Here is a 16,861-nt window from a genome sequence, read left to right as displayed (position 1 = left end):
GCCCATGATTTACTCACCCTCAAGTCATCCTAGGTGTATATGACATTCTTCTTTCAGACAAATAAAATCGGAGTTATATTTAAAAAGTCCTGGCTCTTCCAAGCTTTATAATGGCAGTGACTTCTTGTTTCGTTTTTGAAGTCCATAAAAGTCAAGTCAGGTCAAGTCACCTTTATTTATATAGCATTTTTTACATAGCCGATTGTTTCAAAGCAGCTTCACAGTGTTAAACAGGAAAATAATGCAACAGAATTTGATTCGGCTGTACAGCCGCTCTGGAGAAAACGGTCATCCAGCTCATTTCAATTATCATATAGTTACAATGCGGGCAGATCAGTAATTTAGTTGAAAATGTATTTGAATATTTAGTGCCCCCAACTGAGCAAGCCAAGCCAAAGGCGGCAGTGACAAGGAACCAAAACTCCATCAGGAGTCATAATGGAGAAGAAAAAAACTTGGGAGAAACCAGGCTCAGTCGGGGTGCCAGTTCTCCTCTTTCTTGTTTTTCACAAAAAGCATACACACTGACTTATCAAGAGAGAATGGCGAGTGAACAGCATTTCGTTAGATGTGTTCCTCCCTGCTCACGTTACATCACGAGCGGGGATACACATCTAATGTGTGTTGTTCGCTTGGGTGAGCAGCACGCGCAGTCGGCGCTCGAGGGTGCCGGCTGCGAGCATTGTGAGGCTTTGCCTTTGCGTGTGCTGCGATCCCGCGCTCCCCGCGGCTCGGGTCCCGCTGTGGCTGAGGCTCAGCGGCGGCTTGAGACGTGGGGTTCGCAAATGGATCTGTCGGGTGGGTTTGAGACGGGCCCCGCCCTATCTCAGCCTTCTCTCGTCAGATCCGCGGCTGCTTCTCTGGGTTCTCCGAAGCAGAAAGATAGTCTTAAGAGTAAGAAACTTCTCTGAAACATCCTCAAGCAGCTCAAAGGGAGCCTCGGAAAGGCCTTGAAGCACAATGGCCAAGTCCCAGGCTGGCAATAAAGCTTTGTGCTTCACTCGTGTCATAATATTCACGTAAAACAGCATTCACATAAAAAAAAAAAAGTGTTTTGGCCGACCACCGCCGGTGCTACCTGCTTAGTTGACGTGCAACTTTACATTCTCCTATGTGCTGATATACTAGCCCAAGAGCCGTTGGCCCCGTTTGACGTTAGCTAAATATTTTATAATATATGTTTAGTAAGGAGGATTTGATGGCCACATTCCTACACTTATAAAATGCAATTCAATGTGGAAGTAATCCAAGTATTCAGAATACGTTACTCAGATTGGCGCATGTAATAAACTGTTTTCCCTTATTCATCGTGTCAGGCTGTCGGTTGCGATGTGTTCATCGCGCGAGTTCATATCGCAATGACGATGAAAATTCTATGTATCGTTCAGCCCTACTGTATAGGAATCCAAATGCTGAAAAAGTGTGACGAAGAGAATGTTTGGACACTGCACTGCATCAGTGGGTCACACAAATAAACAGATCCACTCCGCATTAGCCAGTGGGATCACATACGCTACTCTAGAAGTAAAGCCCAATTTATACTTCTGCGTCGAGTGTACGCCATAGCTACGCCGTAGGCTGTGTGTAACAACGCGTCAATTCTACGCGGGCCGCAAACACTGTGATTGGTCTGCCAGAACCCCTCCCTCAGGTCAATAAATACATTTAAAAATCTGCGATAGGAGTGTGTGTGTGTGTCCAGAAATGGGATGATAGTTTCATCCTTACATCTTCTATATAACAAAATATTTTGTAGTCCAGAGATTCTTTATGTTAGTGAATAAATACATTGATCCGCTGTGTATAGTTTATTTATTTTCTCATTAAAACCAAAGATGTTAATCAGTGATTGTATATCAAGAACAGGGACACATTTGGGTGCATTTCGTTTTGTGATTTCAACGGAACGAATAGTCTCCGCAACAGCAATCAAATGAAGCGCTTGTCTTTGCACGAGCCACCGATACTGAAAACAGCAGCCACGAGCACTCTGCATGATTTCAAAAACGCATTCCAGCGCCAAATCGCCTCTTATTTACCTCTACTAATCAACTAGAGATGCTTAATTTGTATTAGATACAACAACTCAAGCTGCAAGAAAAGTCGCTATCTATTTGCCATCATCACTGCTGCTGCTACTCCGACAATGTACACAAACAAGCTATGTCTTCTTTGGCTTTTGCCTTGATACCTTGATGCCGGTGGAGACTGCCTACTAGCGGTCTGCATGTGCAATTGCACATTGACGTGGAAAACAACGCAGAAGTATAAATGACAACCAACGCGTAACTTGCGGCATAGAGGATACGGCGTAGGTCCCACACAGAAGTATAAATCAGCCTTAAAGCTGACGCATATCAACAGATACTCACTACTGTGCGCAGTCGATGAGTTGATACTCGTTTGAACGCTCGAAACAGGCCTTCACCCCCTCATCATCCCACAGATGCTTTGCATGCTCAAAAAACTCCTGTAAAAAACAGAAACAACACACAATATAGAGTTAGCATCTATTTATATGACAATAATTAACAAAAAATTCAAGTAAATAAGAAGGGGAAAAAACTTTCACTCTGCTCAAATATATAAAACACTTTTGACAGTAACAAGCAAATAAACATTTTACAAAAATATTTCAGCACTAAATGCTGTGAACCCCAATTAAGTATTCCAAAGAGCTAAAGATGGGTTAGGACATTTTTGCTGTAAAACTGTACCATTGACATTCTAAGGCAAAAGACCACTTTACTCTACATTATTATTTGCATATCATTCTAATTCACCATCTGACTTCTGTTGAACTATGATGCTGATGTCTTTGCTAATATGTTTAACACAAACATGGTTATTCATAAGAATCATGAATGAGCATTAACTGCTCTACCAATCTCTCCTTCTCTCTTTCATTCACTACTTCTTTTTCTTCATTCTCTCTGATCCACTTGCTCATTTACACTGCTCTGGAATAAAATCAATGAACAAGACATGCATTAGAATACTACTACTACTACTACTACTACTACTACTACTACTAATAATAATAATAATAATAATAATAATAATAATAATAATAATAATAATAATATTAAAAATATAAAATTGACAGACAAACAACAAATATTTATTTAGACATATTACAAAACATTACAAGAAAGAAACTCCGCAACACCACTGGAGTGAATGCAGACTAGGGGAGGGGGTTTCTGGGAAACATACTTGTTTTTTGTGCCTTTTCCTCAGAGGATACAGACAGCTATACAATAATTAGGTCCCTTGTGAGGGCCCATCATATAATCATCACAATACAGCAAAACAAATGGATACAGTGATGCAAAACAAACGCATCACAGCACATGAACAACGCTACACACTCGCTAAGACATCTCACAAATGTCTGGTTGATATCCCATCAGTACCAGAGAAAGAAAATCTGCTCCAAAATTGCAAAATAGAATTCAAATAGAGGCCAAATTCTAGGGAAGTCTTTGTAAGGGTCATAATAATTATGAGGCCGAGCCCGATTTAAACCCAACCATTTTATTAATACGTGGGCGTTCTAATGAGAACGAGCCTGTAATGAGCAAAGCGGACCGGCAGGGTTGCCATATTGGGCGTTTTTTCTTTTATTTTGTTTTCCAAATGTATTGTTGTCATCAAATAATAGTATTAGAAAATTGGACGACATTTCCGATCGTTTTTTAATTTGTAATCATTATTTGTAAGTTTATTGCGTTTCATTTGACTGATCAACGCCAGCGTTGTTATGGCCTAAATTAATACACGATTGATTAACTTTTTCGAACATTATTCTTTAACATTGTCTTTCTAACATTTTTACTGTACATCTATGAAATGCACTTTCTGTAAAGCTGCTTTGAAATAATGTGTATTGTGAAAAGCGCTATACAAATAAATTTGAATTGAATTGAATTGAATTGATCCTATCTTTCCCTGGAAATAATTTTACAAAAGAACATTTGTAAATTTACATTTTTTTATATGAATCTGTTTGTTTTTAGTTTATAAAAATGCAAAACATAAAAAAAAAAAAAAGTTATTTTATTTTGTGCGCATGGAATTTGTGTATAGCCTACGTTTTGATTTAAATTTTGTTATTCAACATAGTATTTAAAAATACAACAACCATTCCATTTTTGTTTTTGTTTCCATGGTTAACGAAAAAGGAATGGACGCAAAAGTACATGGACCGCTGCGTTCATTTCATTGAATGTTGTTTCTGAAATCGGATAGGCTAGTCGATAAATGGGTAATTTTAAAGCTTGTTAATGATTTCAATGTATTTCAATGTATGTGGGCGGTTTTTGGCGAAGTTTTGGGCTGGAAAACCCTGCTGGCATCTGGCAACCCTGCGGACCGGTGTGATGCTCTGCTCAATAATCCGCTCTATGCCAAAGCTCATGAATCGCTCACCGGTAAAATGACGTTCACTCAAATCCCGCTCCGACATGACATTTATCTGTACTGTGGCCTACTATACTTGTTGTAGCCATTAAATAATGTATTTTGTTTCATATTTATGTTTAAATATTACAATGTTATTTTTTAAATTTCATCTGATTATGAAAAGTGCAAAGATGCGAGTGGGTCAGAAATGATTTTGACCACTTCATTAAGTTTTGTTTTGTAGAAAGCCTTTCTTTAAAGTGAATTTCGTTTTGTATAAATTGTATCTTAATTTTAATCTATGTTTTATCAGTCAATTGTCTAGATTTAATAAATAAGAATCAAATAATCGTGACAAGAAGGCGCCGGAGCGATCACGATTGCTCTTGAACATGTCTCATAAATAAACTAAAACTCAGCAGTCTACTTGTCTCACAGACATGAGAAATATGTGTAGTAGAAAGCTTGAAATGTCTACTTTTAAACGAAACAATTAGAAACGCAAAGAAATATTTAAGCAAAGCGCACTGTTCACGCGAGCAGCTCATCACTGGCATCGCAGAATGCTGCGCTTCATCACTGCGTGTGCTGTGAGTTTAACATGCATTTTTTGACTAATCCTGACTTGTGCAACTTTGTACACATTTGTTTCTTAGTTGTAGTATTAGTTCTTACTTTGCTAAAAAAAAAAAAAAAAAAATATATATATATATATTATATATATATATATATATATATATATATATATATATATATATATATATATATATATATATATATATATATTATTTCTGATTATGGCATAGCTTTCTGCCCACCCAATTAGGCAAAAAAAGTAATGATTAAAAAAACACAAATGCTTGATCAAGGGCCCGGCCCGAGGATAGTGGCGGGAAATATCGTCCCGACCCGGCCCGTGGGTTAGTTATTTTCAGTTATGTTGGACATTTAGAGTTGTTACTGTTACTGAATTTTGTGTTTACTATTGTGCTGAAGAGTAGCGCTTGTGCTTAGGCTGTGGACACTGAATTTTTTGCTCAGTACTGACACCTGTCTTTACTTAGTGGTTCATTATATACATTGTGCATGATGTATGTAAATGATGAACAACATTGCTAATCCAACTACACTGTACAGAATCATACATTTTAAGTTACTTGCCTTTAACAAAATTAGATTTTTGTTTGTAATTAGTTTATTCAAAAGCAAAAACTATATTTGGATTTCAAATTTGGTTATTTCAAAATGAAAAAAAAAAAGTGTAACAAAGTAAAAGATGGTGTATGCTCTTTATAATAAATAATATTTTTACTTTGTGTGAATGTAAATGATTAATATCAAATCAAAATGTAAGGTTTCAACCAAATTTAACATATCATTTGAGAAAAACAAAAAAAATGTGGCTGTAACAAATTAGAGTAATTTATTTAAAGTTGGTCCAAAGTATCCTTTTTTTAGTGCAGCAATAAAAAGGGATGTGCATGATATTAAAAAGAGTTAAGCGCATTGTCATGAAAAAAAGATCTCAGTGCATACTTGTGCTATTTGTCCCATTGTTCATATTATTTGCTTCATTGTTCTTATTTTTAATGAATAAAATAACAAAAATAACTATATTGTGATATATATCATTATGTGAAATAATGTGAAATAATATTTTGGTCTTATCAACCACCCCTAACAGACACACAGAAATCAGTTTCTACGAAAGCCTTCTTCACAGAGAAACACAAGGACACAAAACAGAAGCATTCTGTTTGTAACAACAGCATTTTCCTCCTGTTACACAAACTTCTTTACAGTCAGAGAGGATGAGATCCCTTTGGAAAATTCAGTGTGATGAGCTGGTGCACTCAGGGAGAGCGAACAAAAGGAAAACATGAAAACAAACCTTAATGACTATTAGTGGCCTTTCATTTAGCACAGACGTTCTCTACCTGCACCTTCATTAGTTAGAGAGGAAGCCAAAAGAGTAATTAGGAGGGAGATAAGCGGGGTGCTCGCAAACCCTCCAGAGAGCGTGTTAATGACAACCTGAGCTCACTAGAGCCTCCCAGATGCCCGGCGCTACTGTCACCACTGAGCGCAATAGACATACCCTGGGACTCATACATACACACACCTGTACAGTGTGAAACACAGGCTTGTCTAGTTGCACACAAATTCTGTGCACAGTATCATCAACCTTCCCGTCTGGAAAAAAAACAACCTTAGTGTTGAACCATGATATATTAAAGGCACAGCTAAACGAGGCATTTATTACAATAGGTTTATGTAAAGATTGTTTTAAATTTACTTAAATTAAATATTGTTAAATGTCAAAGCCTATTAAATTATAAAATCAATAGCTTTCAAATATACTATAAAGTGTTAATGGCTAAAACGAATGTTTAAAATTGAGAGATTAAATGTAATAGAGACATCAGTATTGGTATCAGTGATACTGGCCTTCATTCATAGTGCTTAGTAAAAAGATGCCATTAAACAAATGTATATATACACTCACCTAAAGGATTATTATGAACACCTGTTCAATTTCTCATTAATGCAATTATCAAATCAACCAATCACATAGCAGTTGCTTCGATGCATTTAGGGGTGTGGTCCTGGTCAAGACAATCTCCTAAACTCCAAAATGAATTTTAGAATTGGAAAGAAAAGTGATTTAAGATATTTTGAGAGTGGCATGGTTGTTGGTGCCAGACGGGCCGGTCTGAGTATTTCACAATCTGCTCAGTTACTGGGATTTTCACGCACAACCATTTCTAGGGTTTACAAAGAATGGTGTGAAAAGGGAAAAACATCCAGTATGCGGCAGTCCTGTGGGCGAAAATGCCATGTTGATGCTAGAGGTCAGAGGAGAATGGGCCGACTGATTCAAGCTGATAGAAGAGCAACTTTGACTGAAATAACCACTCGTTACAACCGAGGTATGCAGCAAAGCATTTGTGAAGCCACAACACGCACAATCTTGAGGCGTATGGGCTACAACAGCAGAAGACCCCACCAGGTACCACTCATCTCCACTACAAATAGGAAAAAGAGGCTACAATTTGCACGAGCTCACCAAAATTGTACAGTTGAAGACTGGAAAAATTTTGCCTGGTCTGATGAGTCTCGATTTCTGTTTAGACATTCAGATGGTAGAGTCAGAATTTGGCGTAAACAGAATGAGAACATGGATCCATCATGCCTTGTTACCACTGTGCAGGCTGGTGGTGGTGGTGTAATGGTGTGGGGGATGTTTTCTTGGCACACTTTAGGCCCCTTAGTGCCAATTGGGCATTGTTTAAATGCCACGGCCTACCTGAGCATTGTTTCTGACCATGACCATCCCTTTATGACCACCATGTACCCATCCTCTGATGGCTACTTCCAGCAGGATAATGCACCATGTCACAAAGCTCAAATAATTTCAAATTGGTTTCTTGAACATGACAATGAGTTCACTGTACTAAAATGGCCCCCACAGTCACCAGATCTCAACCCAATAGAGCATCTTTGGGATGTGGTGGAACGGGAGCTTCGTGCCCTAGATGTGCATCCCACAAATCTCCATCAACTGCAAGATGCTATCCTATCAATATGGGCCAACATTTGTAAAGAATGCTTTCAGCACCTTGTTGAATCAATGCCACGTAGAATTAAGGCAGTTCTGAAGGTGAAAGGGGGTCAAACATTAGTATGGTGTTCCTAATAATCCTTTAGGTGAGTGTATATATATATATATATATATATATATATATATATATATATATATATATATATATATATATATATATATATATATATATATATATATATATATATATATATATATATATATATATATATATATATATATATATATATATATATATAGTGTCTTTATGTTGTTTCTACATTATTTTGGAAATGAAATGTGAAAGTATTACAACTTAAAAATATATATTAGAAAATTGCAATGTTAGGCACGATTAATTAATTGTGTGTGTGTGTGTGTGTGTGTGTGTGTGTGTGTGTGTGTGTGTGTGTGTGTGTGTGTGTGTACAAAACTAAAATTAACTAATTCATTTTTTGTGTGTTTATCTTGCCTAGTGTTCTCCTATAAAAAAAATCCAACAAATGTAGCTGAGCAACTGAATGAGGCTTAGTTCATGCGGACCACAGCGTGACAGCCGGCCATCAGCTGATGCTCAGCTGATCCATAACTCCTCCCACTACCAATTAAGCAAGACATATAGGCTCTCACTTGCCTAATGCTTGGTACACACTACAAGATATTCAGAGCGATTTTGGACCAATTTCTCCCCTTCCGACAAACCTAGATAAAGTCCTGATTATCTTGATGGTTCTACATATTATCTTATCAGATTTTCCTGTGGTCTGTGAGGTGTGTTAAGAGTGACTGAATCTGCTTGGAATCTGCTCAGCTGCCCTGATCAGAAATTGTAAATATTCAATGTTTGATCGTTGATCACGCCTCTTGTGGTCTGATTGGTTGAAGGACTATCCAAATGCATACAGAGTCATTTGAATTATGCCCGTTGATCTCGCCTCTTGTGGTCTGATTGGTTGAAGGACTTATCATCGCATCCATTTTAAAAACTTGCTTATTACTTGCAAAGCACTAATACCCCTTTTCCACCAAGGCAGTGCTAGAGCTAGATCGGAGCCAGAGCCTAGTTTCAAATCGGTTATTTGTGTTTCCACACCCAAAGCCCCAGCTACGAGCCAGGAAAAGTGGTTCTTAAGTAGCACCAAAACATTGCTGGGCTAGAACAGGGCTAGAAGTAAGAACCGATTATATCAGGCGCGGGGGGCGGGGTCAACAAGACGAACACAAACTTGAGATCTGCCATTTTTGAAATAGCAGCTGATGGAGCTAACAGCTGCTGCTCGTTTGTAATCTCCGTCTATACAAATTACGGCGAACTGCATGAATGCGTTGGATTCGCTGTGTTTTCGTTGTGTTTTGATGCAGATGTAGATGTAAAGCCATGTGAATCAATAGTAACGCAACGTTTGCATTGTTGATGGAAGGCTTGTTCACAGCGGTGCTGTGCAGAGACCGATCGATGACTCCTTATGCTTTTGATTCACTCATGTGTTTTTTTTTATATCATACGTGGATCGGTCTGCATAGCGCCGATGCATCTCGAACAAGCTTGGTTTGTTTGTGTTTCCCGCTGCCCAGGGTTGCCAGGTTTTCACAACAAAACCCGCCCAATTGCTACTCAAAACAAGCCCAATCGCGTTTCAGGGGGGCTTCCTCTGTAAAAATCACATTTGGGGGTAAAATATGTGTTTTTTTGGCATGGTTGCCTACTAAAATTCGCATTCCCGGGGCTAAATATCACATAATTGGGGTCGCTTCAACATGAAAAACAGCCCAGGCAACAGTGATGAAGTAGCCCAATTCCGCGGGAAAACCGCGGACTTGGCAACACTGCCGCTGCCTCGCTAGCGTTGCTGAGAAAGATGAGACGTATACAGTGACGTAAGACATGGCTCTGTTTTGGCTCTCAGCATGTGGAAAAGCAAACGGTTCTTAGAAGGCTCCTCAGTCGAACCAACTATGAACTGGGATTAGCACTGGCTCTGAACTAGCACCCGGTTCATTATGGTGGAAAAGGAGTATAAATGGTTTAGCTCCCCAGTACTTGAGAGAGCTCTTAACATATTATACTCCATCATGTCTACTGCAGTCTCTAAATTCTGGCCAGTTGATAATACCGAGAATATCGAAATCAACTGCAGGCGGTCAATCCTTTTTTCCTATTTAGCACCTACACTCTGGAACAGACTTCCTAACATTGTACGGGAAGCAGACACACTCTGTCAGTTTAAATCTAGACAAAAAACACATCTCTTTACTATGGCATACACATAAAACACTTTTTCAATGAATTGATTGTAAGGCTGCATTAACTAGGTCAGCCGGAACTGGGACCACTTCCTGGGCTGTCAAAATGTCTGAAAAGCTAAATTCAAAATTTTTTCATAAATATTAGCAAAATTCGAATTATATTTGAATTCTAAAGGCAATATTTAAATGTTAGATGGAAAATGTACTGTATTGTCTCCTATGGCCACAAGAGGGCACAAGCGAGCGCAACAAGCAAATGTAAACCAAATCAAGCATCGCATATTTTATTGAAATGAAATGACATTCACTTTTTACAGTGCATTAACTTTTTTTAAACAATTGTTATTAAATAAAATATAATTTCATTAATGAGCATGTAAGAAAAATTAGGTAACAAAAGTGCATAAAACTGCAACTTGAGAAGACACGCTTCAACAGGCAACGTAATGTGGACACAAAATAGCAAACGGACATTCAGAAACAATCCATTTCCACTCACTAAACATCTACATATTGTTGGTGAAAAACACCAAACAGTCAACTTGACCTGCAGCGAGTGCTGAGCGTTTTTTGGTGAGGTATGATCAAGTCTTTGCCAGCTGCGCAATATGTGGATACATATAACGTTATACCGCATGATTTTTGCCACCAACTGAGAGGATTTTCGTCAGCGGGTAGCGAATCCTCTCTTTCATTTATATCCATCTCATGCTCCTAAGCCCTGATTGCCTTCTTCAGCACTGCTCTATGTCTGACTGAATACGCCGTTGAACAGGTTGCCCATTTTTACGCCTTTTTACAGCCGCACCGCTGTACTGGATAAACAAACCGCGTCAGTTACGTCATCATCATGACTCGCGTGCCTCTACCAAAAATTCAAATGCACTGTTTTTGCATTCGAATGTGCTTTTTTTTTTTGTAAATTCAACAAATATTCGAAATTCGATTTTTTTTTTTTGACAGCCCTACTTCCCATAACACCTGATGTACTCGTTACATCATCAGAATAATGGCATCTACGCTAATGATAGTCTCTCTGTTTTATCCCGAGGTTAACTGCAGTCAGCCGGATCCGGGCTGTATCCAGATCAGATGGTGGACCTGCGCCCAGACAAGACCAACGCATGACCCTGAAGTGTCTGCAGAGACCGTGTCAATTAGACTCCCCCTGAAATTGCCTCGTTGACACGGCATCCTCAATAAACCCGTCTCCGGCGTGATGACTCCGATTGTTCGAATATTGCACTTTAATAATTATTTAATCAACACATCAACCTCAATAAACCCGTCTCCGGCGTGTTGCCTCCGATCCTTCGAATATTATATAAACCACAAACATGACGATTATATAAACCACAAACATGACGATAATAAAATCATAGATTTAACCGTTTTGTTCCTCCAGTGTGTGGAGTGCCTTGTTTGGCTATCACCAGACCAAGCTCAAGTTAAGAGTGAACATTGGTCTGGGGAGTCTGCTATGTATTTTCTACTGCACAAGAGACGTGATAAACGAGCATAAATTAAATGACTCTGTACGCAATTGGATAGTCAAGTCAACTTTATTTATATAGCGCTTTTAACAATGCAGATTGTTCCAAAGCAGCTTTACAGTGTTAAACAGGAAAATAATGCAACATCATTTTATTCAGCCGTATAGCCGTTCTGGAGAAAACGGTTATGTCATCAGTTAATTTCAATTATCATACAGTGACAGTGTGGGCTTTAGATCAGTAATTAGATCAGTAATTTAGTTTATATGGTTAATTTAGTTTAATAATTATATTTATTTGGATATTTAGTTGACAAATTTTGAAAAATTTAGTGTCCCCAACTGAGCAAGCCAAGCCAGAGGCAACAGTGGCAAGGAAACCAAAACCCCATCAGGTGACCTAATGAAGAAAAATAAACCTTGGGAAAAAATAGGCTCAGTCGGGGTGCCAGTTCTCCTCTGGCCAATTAACAAGCAGTGTATGATTATATATAATATATAAACCGCTCATTTGACGCTAGCAATGAGCATTATCTATTATTATCATCAGATCCTCATGAGTAAGGAGACAACGACCATCCATCTTCAAGTCTGTGTTACTTCATTTTGTAAGGAGGGAATAATAATTCAAGCAATATTTTCCCCCTCTCATGGATTCTAACTTTTATGTATGATGCATAACATCAGTTCCCTTTCAGTCGGTCACGTTCGACGTACGTCAGACGTCACCGACAAATTGGGGATCCCTTCAGGGAGCCCCTATCAGCTTCAAGATATAGAGAACAGGCCAATGGGCCATTGGCGTGCAAGATTTGCATCTTGCGCTCCGCCCCGCACCGCAGGTATAAACAGGAAGTGAGAGCAGCGCACTATTGTCATTCACTTCGGAGCCGAACGGCGTAAATGAAGCAAGACTGCTTTTCTAAAAGAGAGCCTATCTACAAGAGAGATACTCCAGAGAACGAGAGGGACGCTTTGTGTTGGCGAAAAGGCACAATCAGCGCGACCGCGTGCTCACCGCTGCATCTGCATAACAAACTGCTGTTCTCACAGCAACTGTCGGTTCGGTGAGGGCGTTTGACTCAGAGAGTGCAGACACAGGACACATCTCCTGTGTGCTGCCGCGGTCTTCCCCTGGGTGCTTCAGCACTGTTGAAGAGCGTTTCCTCACAAAAGAGCAACACGGGTGTGACACTGCGTATTTTTCAAGACGTCATTCCACCCGTGCGTTTCTGGATGTGGTTATTTCCTGTCCTGACGGCCACGATCCCTCTCACATAAACATGTTGAGACTGCGTTCGTGGGTGATCTGTGTTCTCTCAGGGGAACGGGATCACGTCGACGCGCTGTTCATCTCACCTTCCTCGTGAGGGTTTGAGTGTTCAGCGCGCCGCGTGCCGTCTAGCTGCCGGGTGACAACAGCCATGGCAACCCAGCGCGCGTCGCTCGGTGCTTCAGATGCGCAGTCGAGACTATGAAACCTCAAACGGGGTTGAGTCCATTTGCTTATACCCCGATCTAGTTTCTTTTCTGGTGCACCAGAAAAGGGGCTACTTTGGCTGATAAGCCTGGGTGACCTGAAGATTACAGTGAGACATCTCCGTGGGCCCCCCACTCCTCTATCGCATCACAAGCATGTTGAGACTGTGTTAGTGGGTGGTTTATGTTCTCTCATGAGAGCATAACCACGTCGGCGCGTTGTTCATCTTGTGCTAACCACACTACATAGAGCGCCCTTTGAGCCTTTGCAGTCAGCAGAGTAAAAATTCTGTCTCTGAAGACAGTTCTCCTGACTGCATTGGCCTCTATCTAGAGCAGGGGTGGGCAAACTTTTTGACTCGCGGGCCACAATGGGTTCTAAAATTTGACAGAGGGGCCGGGCCAGGAGCATTTGGAGGGAGTGTTTGGGCCGGATATACTAAAGCATTAAATGTAGTGTGTGCAAACCTCATAGCACAGTAAGAACACTACAACCCAATTTATTAAAGGGGTGGTAAAACACATTCTTTTGAAGGCTTGATTGTGTTTGTGGGGTGCACTGTAACGTGTTCATGCTTCGTTTAAAAAAAAATTGCCTTATTTTTCATATATTTGACCTTTATTCTACACTGCTCTGTCCCTCCTTGTAAAACGGTCTGATGCTTTCTGGGTTGTATGAAGCCAGTCCCTCAAAAATACGCAGTGGGCTCAGATTGGTTAGCTGGCCCAGTGTGTTGTGATTCGCTAACCGCCTAGTGTACGTTTGTCCGAAACGTCACGCCCCTTACCTTCACCGGAGGCTGTGCTTTGGTCATAGAAACAACGGCGTCAATAAAACCATATGAGCTCGAATCAGACCCAGAACATTTGAGTGAAGATGATCGAGCAGAACCTGTTCAGTCCTCGAGAGTAAAGACTGCGGATCTATAATGATCGCTACTGAATGGCACTTTAACTTTTGTATTTTTAGAACGATTATAGCCAAATATCTGTCGCAAGAACTAACCCAAAACAAACACTAAGCACTGGCTTTAACTAGTAAGTTAGCCAAATCACACACAGAACCATGTTTAGCATGCCTGTAGATAAACAATACATAAAAGCTCTAATCAAAGAATCATTTACACTAATGCCAGGTTCGCTGTTGAGATTTTAACGTTAGTGTTTGTAACGATAGGTGTTCGTCGGATAACGTTAAGTATGAATGAGCATTTAACAGACTGGTTTGCAGAACAGCGCTGTCATCTGTTTACTTCCTTGCTACAACCTATTACAGGAAAACACATCGATGAAAAATAAATCAGACTTACAGGTTGTGACCCGTAAACAGCTTCTGTTTGTAAATCCAGCTTTCAGGACAAGCCGTTGTGCATATCCTGTATTGAACTCGCGAAGTTTGTGGAAGATTGTGTTGTCCTCCGTGAAATGTGCAGCGCAGCGTCGTCTATCCACGCACCGGCAGTGTTTTTTTCACGCAGCTGACGTTGTGCAAATCTGGTATTGAAATCGCGAAGATGGTGGATGCAGGGAGCCCTGCGCGCGCCTGATTCCCCGCTGACTCAAACACACGTGCATATAACATGCTGTATGTTAAACGCTCTGCAACGCACCCCCTTCCCAAGGAAGTCTGAACAGAGCAAGTACCCCAGACCTGCAATCCGGATGAAAATAACAGATTTTCTTCGGCATTGCGGCAAAAACACAGCCTACTAACGCTTCCCCGCGGCGATACAAAATTGCCTCGCCCCCCTTATTTCATATTCCCCGGAGGAGGGGTTTATGTAAATATTGGGCCTGGTGATGTCAGCAAAACCTGGGTGAATGTGTAGTAGTCCCTAGCGGCCGTTTGCTGTAGTCCTTAGAAACTGATTTCTTTAAAAGCAAATATCTCCCTTTGCTTTAAACTTTGAACGTTGTAACTTTGCAGATGTTGTTTATGCTCAAGCAGCAACATTACACGTTAGCTAAAGTTAGAATAGTGAAATCGTGGTTTACCACCCCTTTAACTGTCTTTCAAATGTGAAAAATAGCCCTTATCAGTTAATAAATTTGTCTCAAGGAATATGCAAGATATGGCATTTACATACTATTTCGCAGATACTGGGAGGAAGAAATGTAAATAGATTAAAATAACATACGCACTGTGATTTATCAAGATTGCGTCTGTTTTTAATAAGTTTCAATCGAAGGTGCAAAGTTAAAGAAATTAAAATTTATTGAAAAATGGAATCACTTTCAACATTCAAAACATATTATTACACAACAAAATACTCAAGCTCAATAATATCTACTTGTGTTAAACTCCGCAAAATCATGGATGGATTGTCCTGACCGCGCGCTCTACAAACTCGCCACGGACGCCCTCGCCTTCACGCGCAAACAGTACACGTGTATCGTTGCCAAGCACACAGACATAGGCTGTATTAAATATCCTACCTGCAGCTGAAAATTTAAATTTAAATTAAGAGCGATGTGCGGCGTGTTAATTAAGCTACTGTACCACTGCTGTGCGTAAATGCGCATTGCTCTTAATTAAAAGACGCACTTCCAAACTTTCCATATGCATTTTTTCATAACACAGCAGAAAAACTCATCATTTCAGTGGGAACAGTGTTGTTGGTCTCCCTTTTTTGCCAGTGCATCAAAGTCTGGAGTTAGTTTTGTTGTGGCAATTCTCAGGACAGATCTGAGGTGTTGGTCAGTTAACTTGGATCTGTGATGGGCTTTGTTGATTTTCATGACGCTAAACGTCTGCTCACACACGTATGTCGAGCCAAACAACACCAGCATCTTCTGGGCCGTCCTCCGGAGGTTTGGAAACGCGGTCTCGTTAAGTGAAGCGTAAAAGTCATTCAGTTTAAGAGACTTGAACTTCTCCTTTGAGACGGAGTCAGACTGAAGATCGATCAGTTCCAATTGCAGCTCCTGCGGTGCTGATTCGGGGTCTTGTGACAGGGGACAGGACACCAGTTGAAGTGACTTGTCAATTTTTTCAAAATCACAGAACCGACGGCAAAATTCTCTGTGCAGATCGTACAGTGATTTGCAGTATTTCTTCGCATTTCGGGCGGCCTCTTTCTGCACGGCTAGTGTGGGGAAATGTGCGAAAGATTTGTTTGACATTTGTCTGGAGAATAAAACCAGCTTGGATTTGAAGGCTCTCACATTTGTGTACATGTCGTGCGCAAACTGATCTTTCCCCTGTAGCTTCACGTTCAGCTCATTCATGTGTGAAAATATGTCCACAGCAAACGCAAAGTCACAAAGCCAGTTTGTGTCGCTCAGCTCGGGGAATTCTTCGGATTTCCCCATTAAATAAAAAAATGAGCGAATCTCGTCTTTGAGCTCCCAGACTCGTTGAAACACTTTCCCCAAACTTAACCAGCGGACACGAGAGTGGTAAAGTAGGTCCTGGTGATCCGCATTAGTTTCTTCCAGGAACGTAATGAACTGACGATGATTAAGTCCCCTTGCTCGTATGAAGTTAACAAGTTTTACAACTGGATCCACGACGTGATTAAGCTGCAATACAGACTTACACAGAGACTCCTGATGAATGATGCAGTGAAGTAAAATAACATCCTGGTCAGGGTTTTCTTCTTTCACTTTATCCTGGATTCTTTTCAGCAGCCCGATGT

General features: G+C 40.2%; 2 protein-coding genes across 2 annotated transcripts in view; one reads left to right on the top strand and one right to left on the bottom strand.

The window, feature by feature from the left end:
• The window catches only part of elovl2 (ELOVL fatty acid elongase 2), a 312,772-nt gene that overhangs the window by 168,232 nt on the left and 127,679 nt on the right, over positions 1-16,861 (top strand). The window lies entirely within an intron of this gene.
• The window catches only part of gnal (guanine nucleotide binding protein (G protein), alpha activating activity polypeptide, olfactory type), a 152,530-nt gene that overhangs the window by 92,658 nt on the left and 43,011 nt on the right, over positions 1-16,861 (bottom strand). Inside the window, exon 5 of the mRNA XM_079806637.1 lies at positions 2,373-2,470. Within this exon, the coding sequence (XP_079662763.1) occupies positions 2,373-2,470 (98 nt within the window). The remainder of the gene's footprint in view (positions 1-2,372; positions 2,471-16,861) is intronic.

Source organism: Gobio gobio (genome assembly GCF_949357685.1).
Source record: "Gobio gobio genome assembly, chromosome: 23".
In the NCBI taxonomy this organism is placed as follows: Eukaryota; Metazoa; Chordata; class Actinopteri; order Cypriniformes; family Gobionidae; genus Gobio; species Gobio gobio.
Note: the sequence above shows the minus strand (reverse complement) of the source record. Positions and strands in the feature narration are given on the sequence as shown.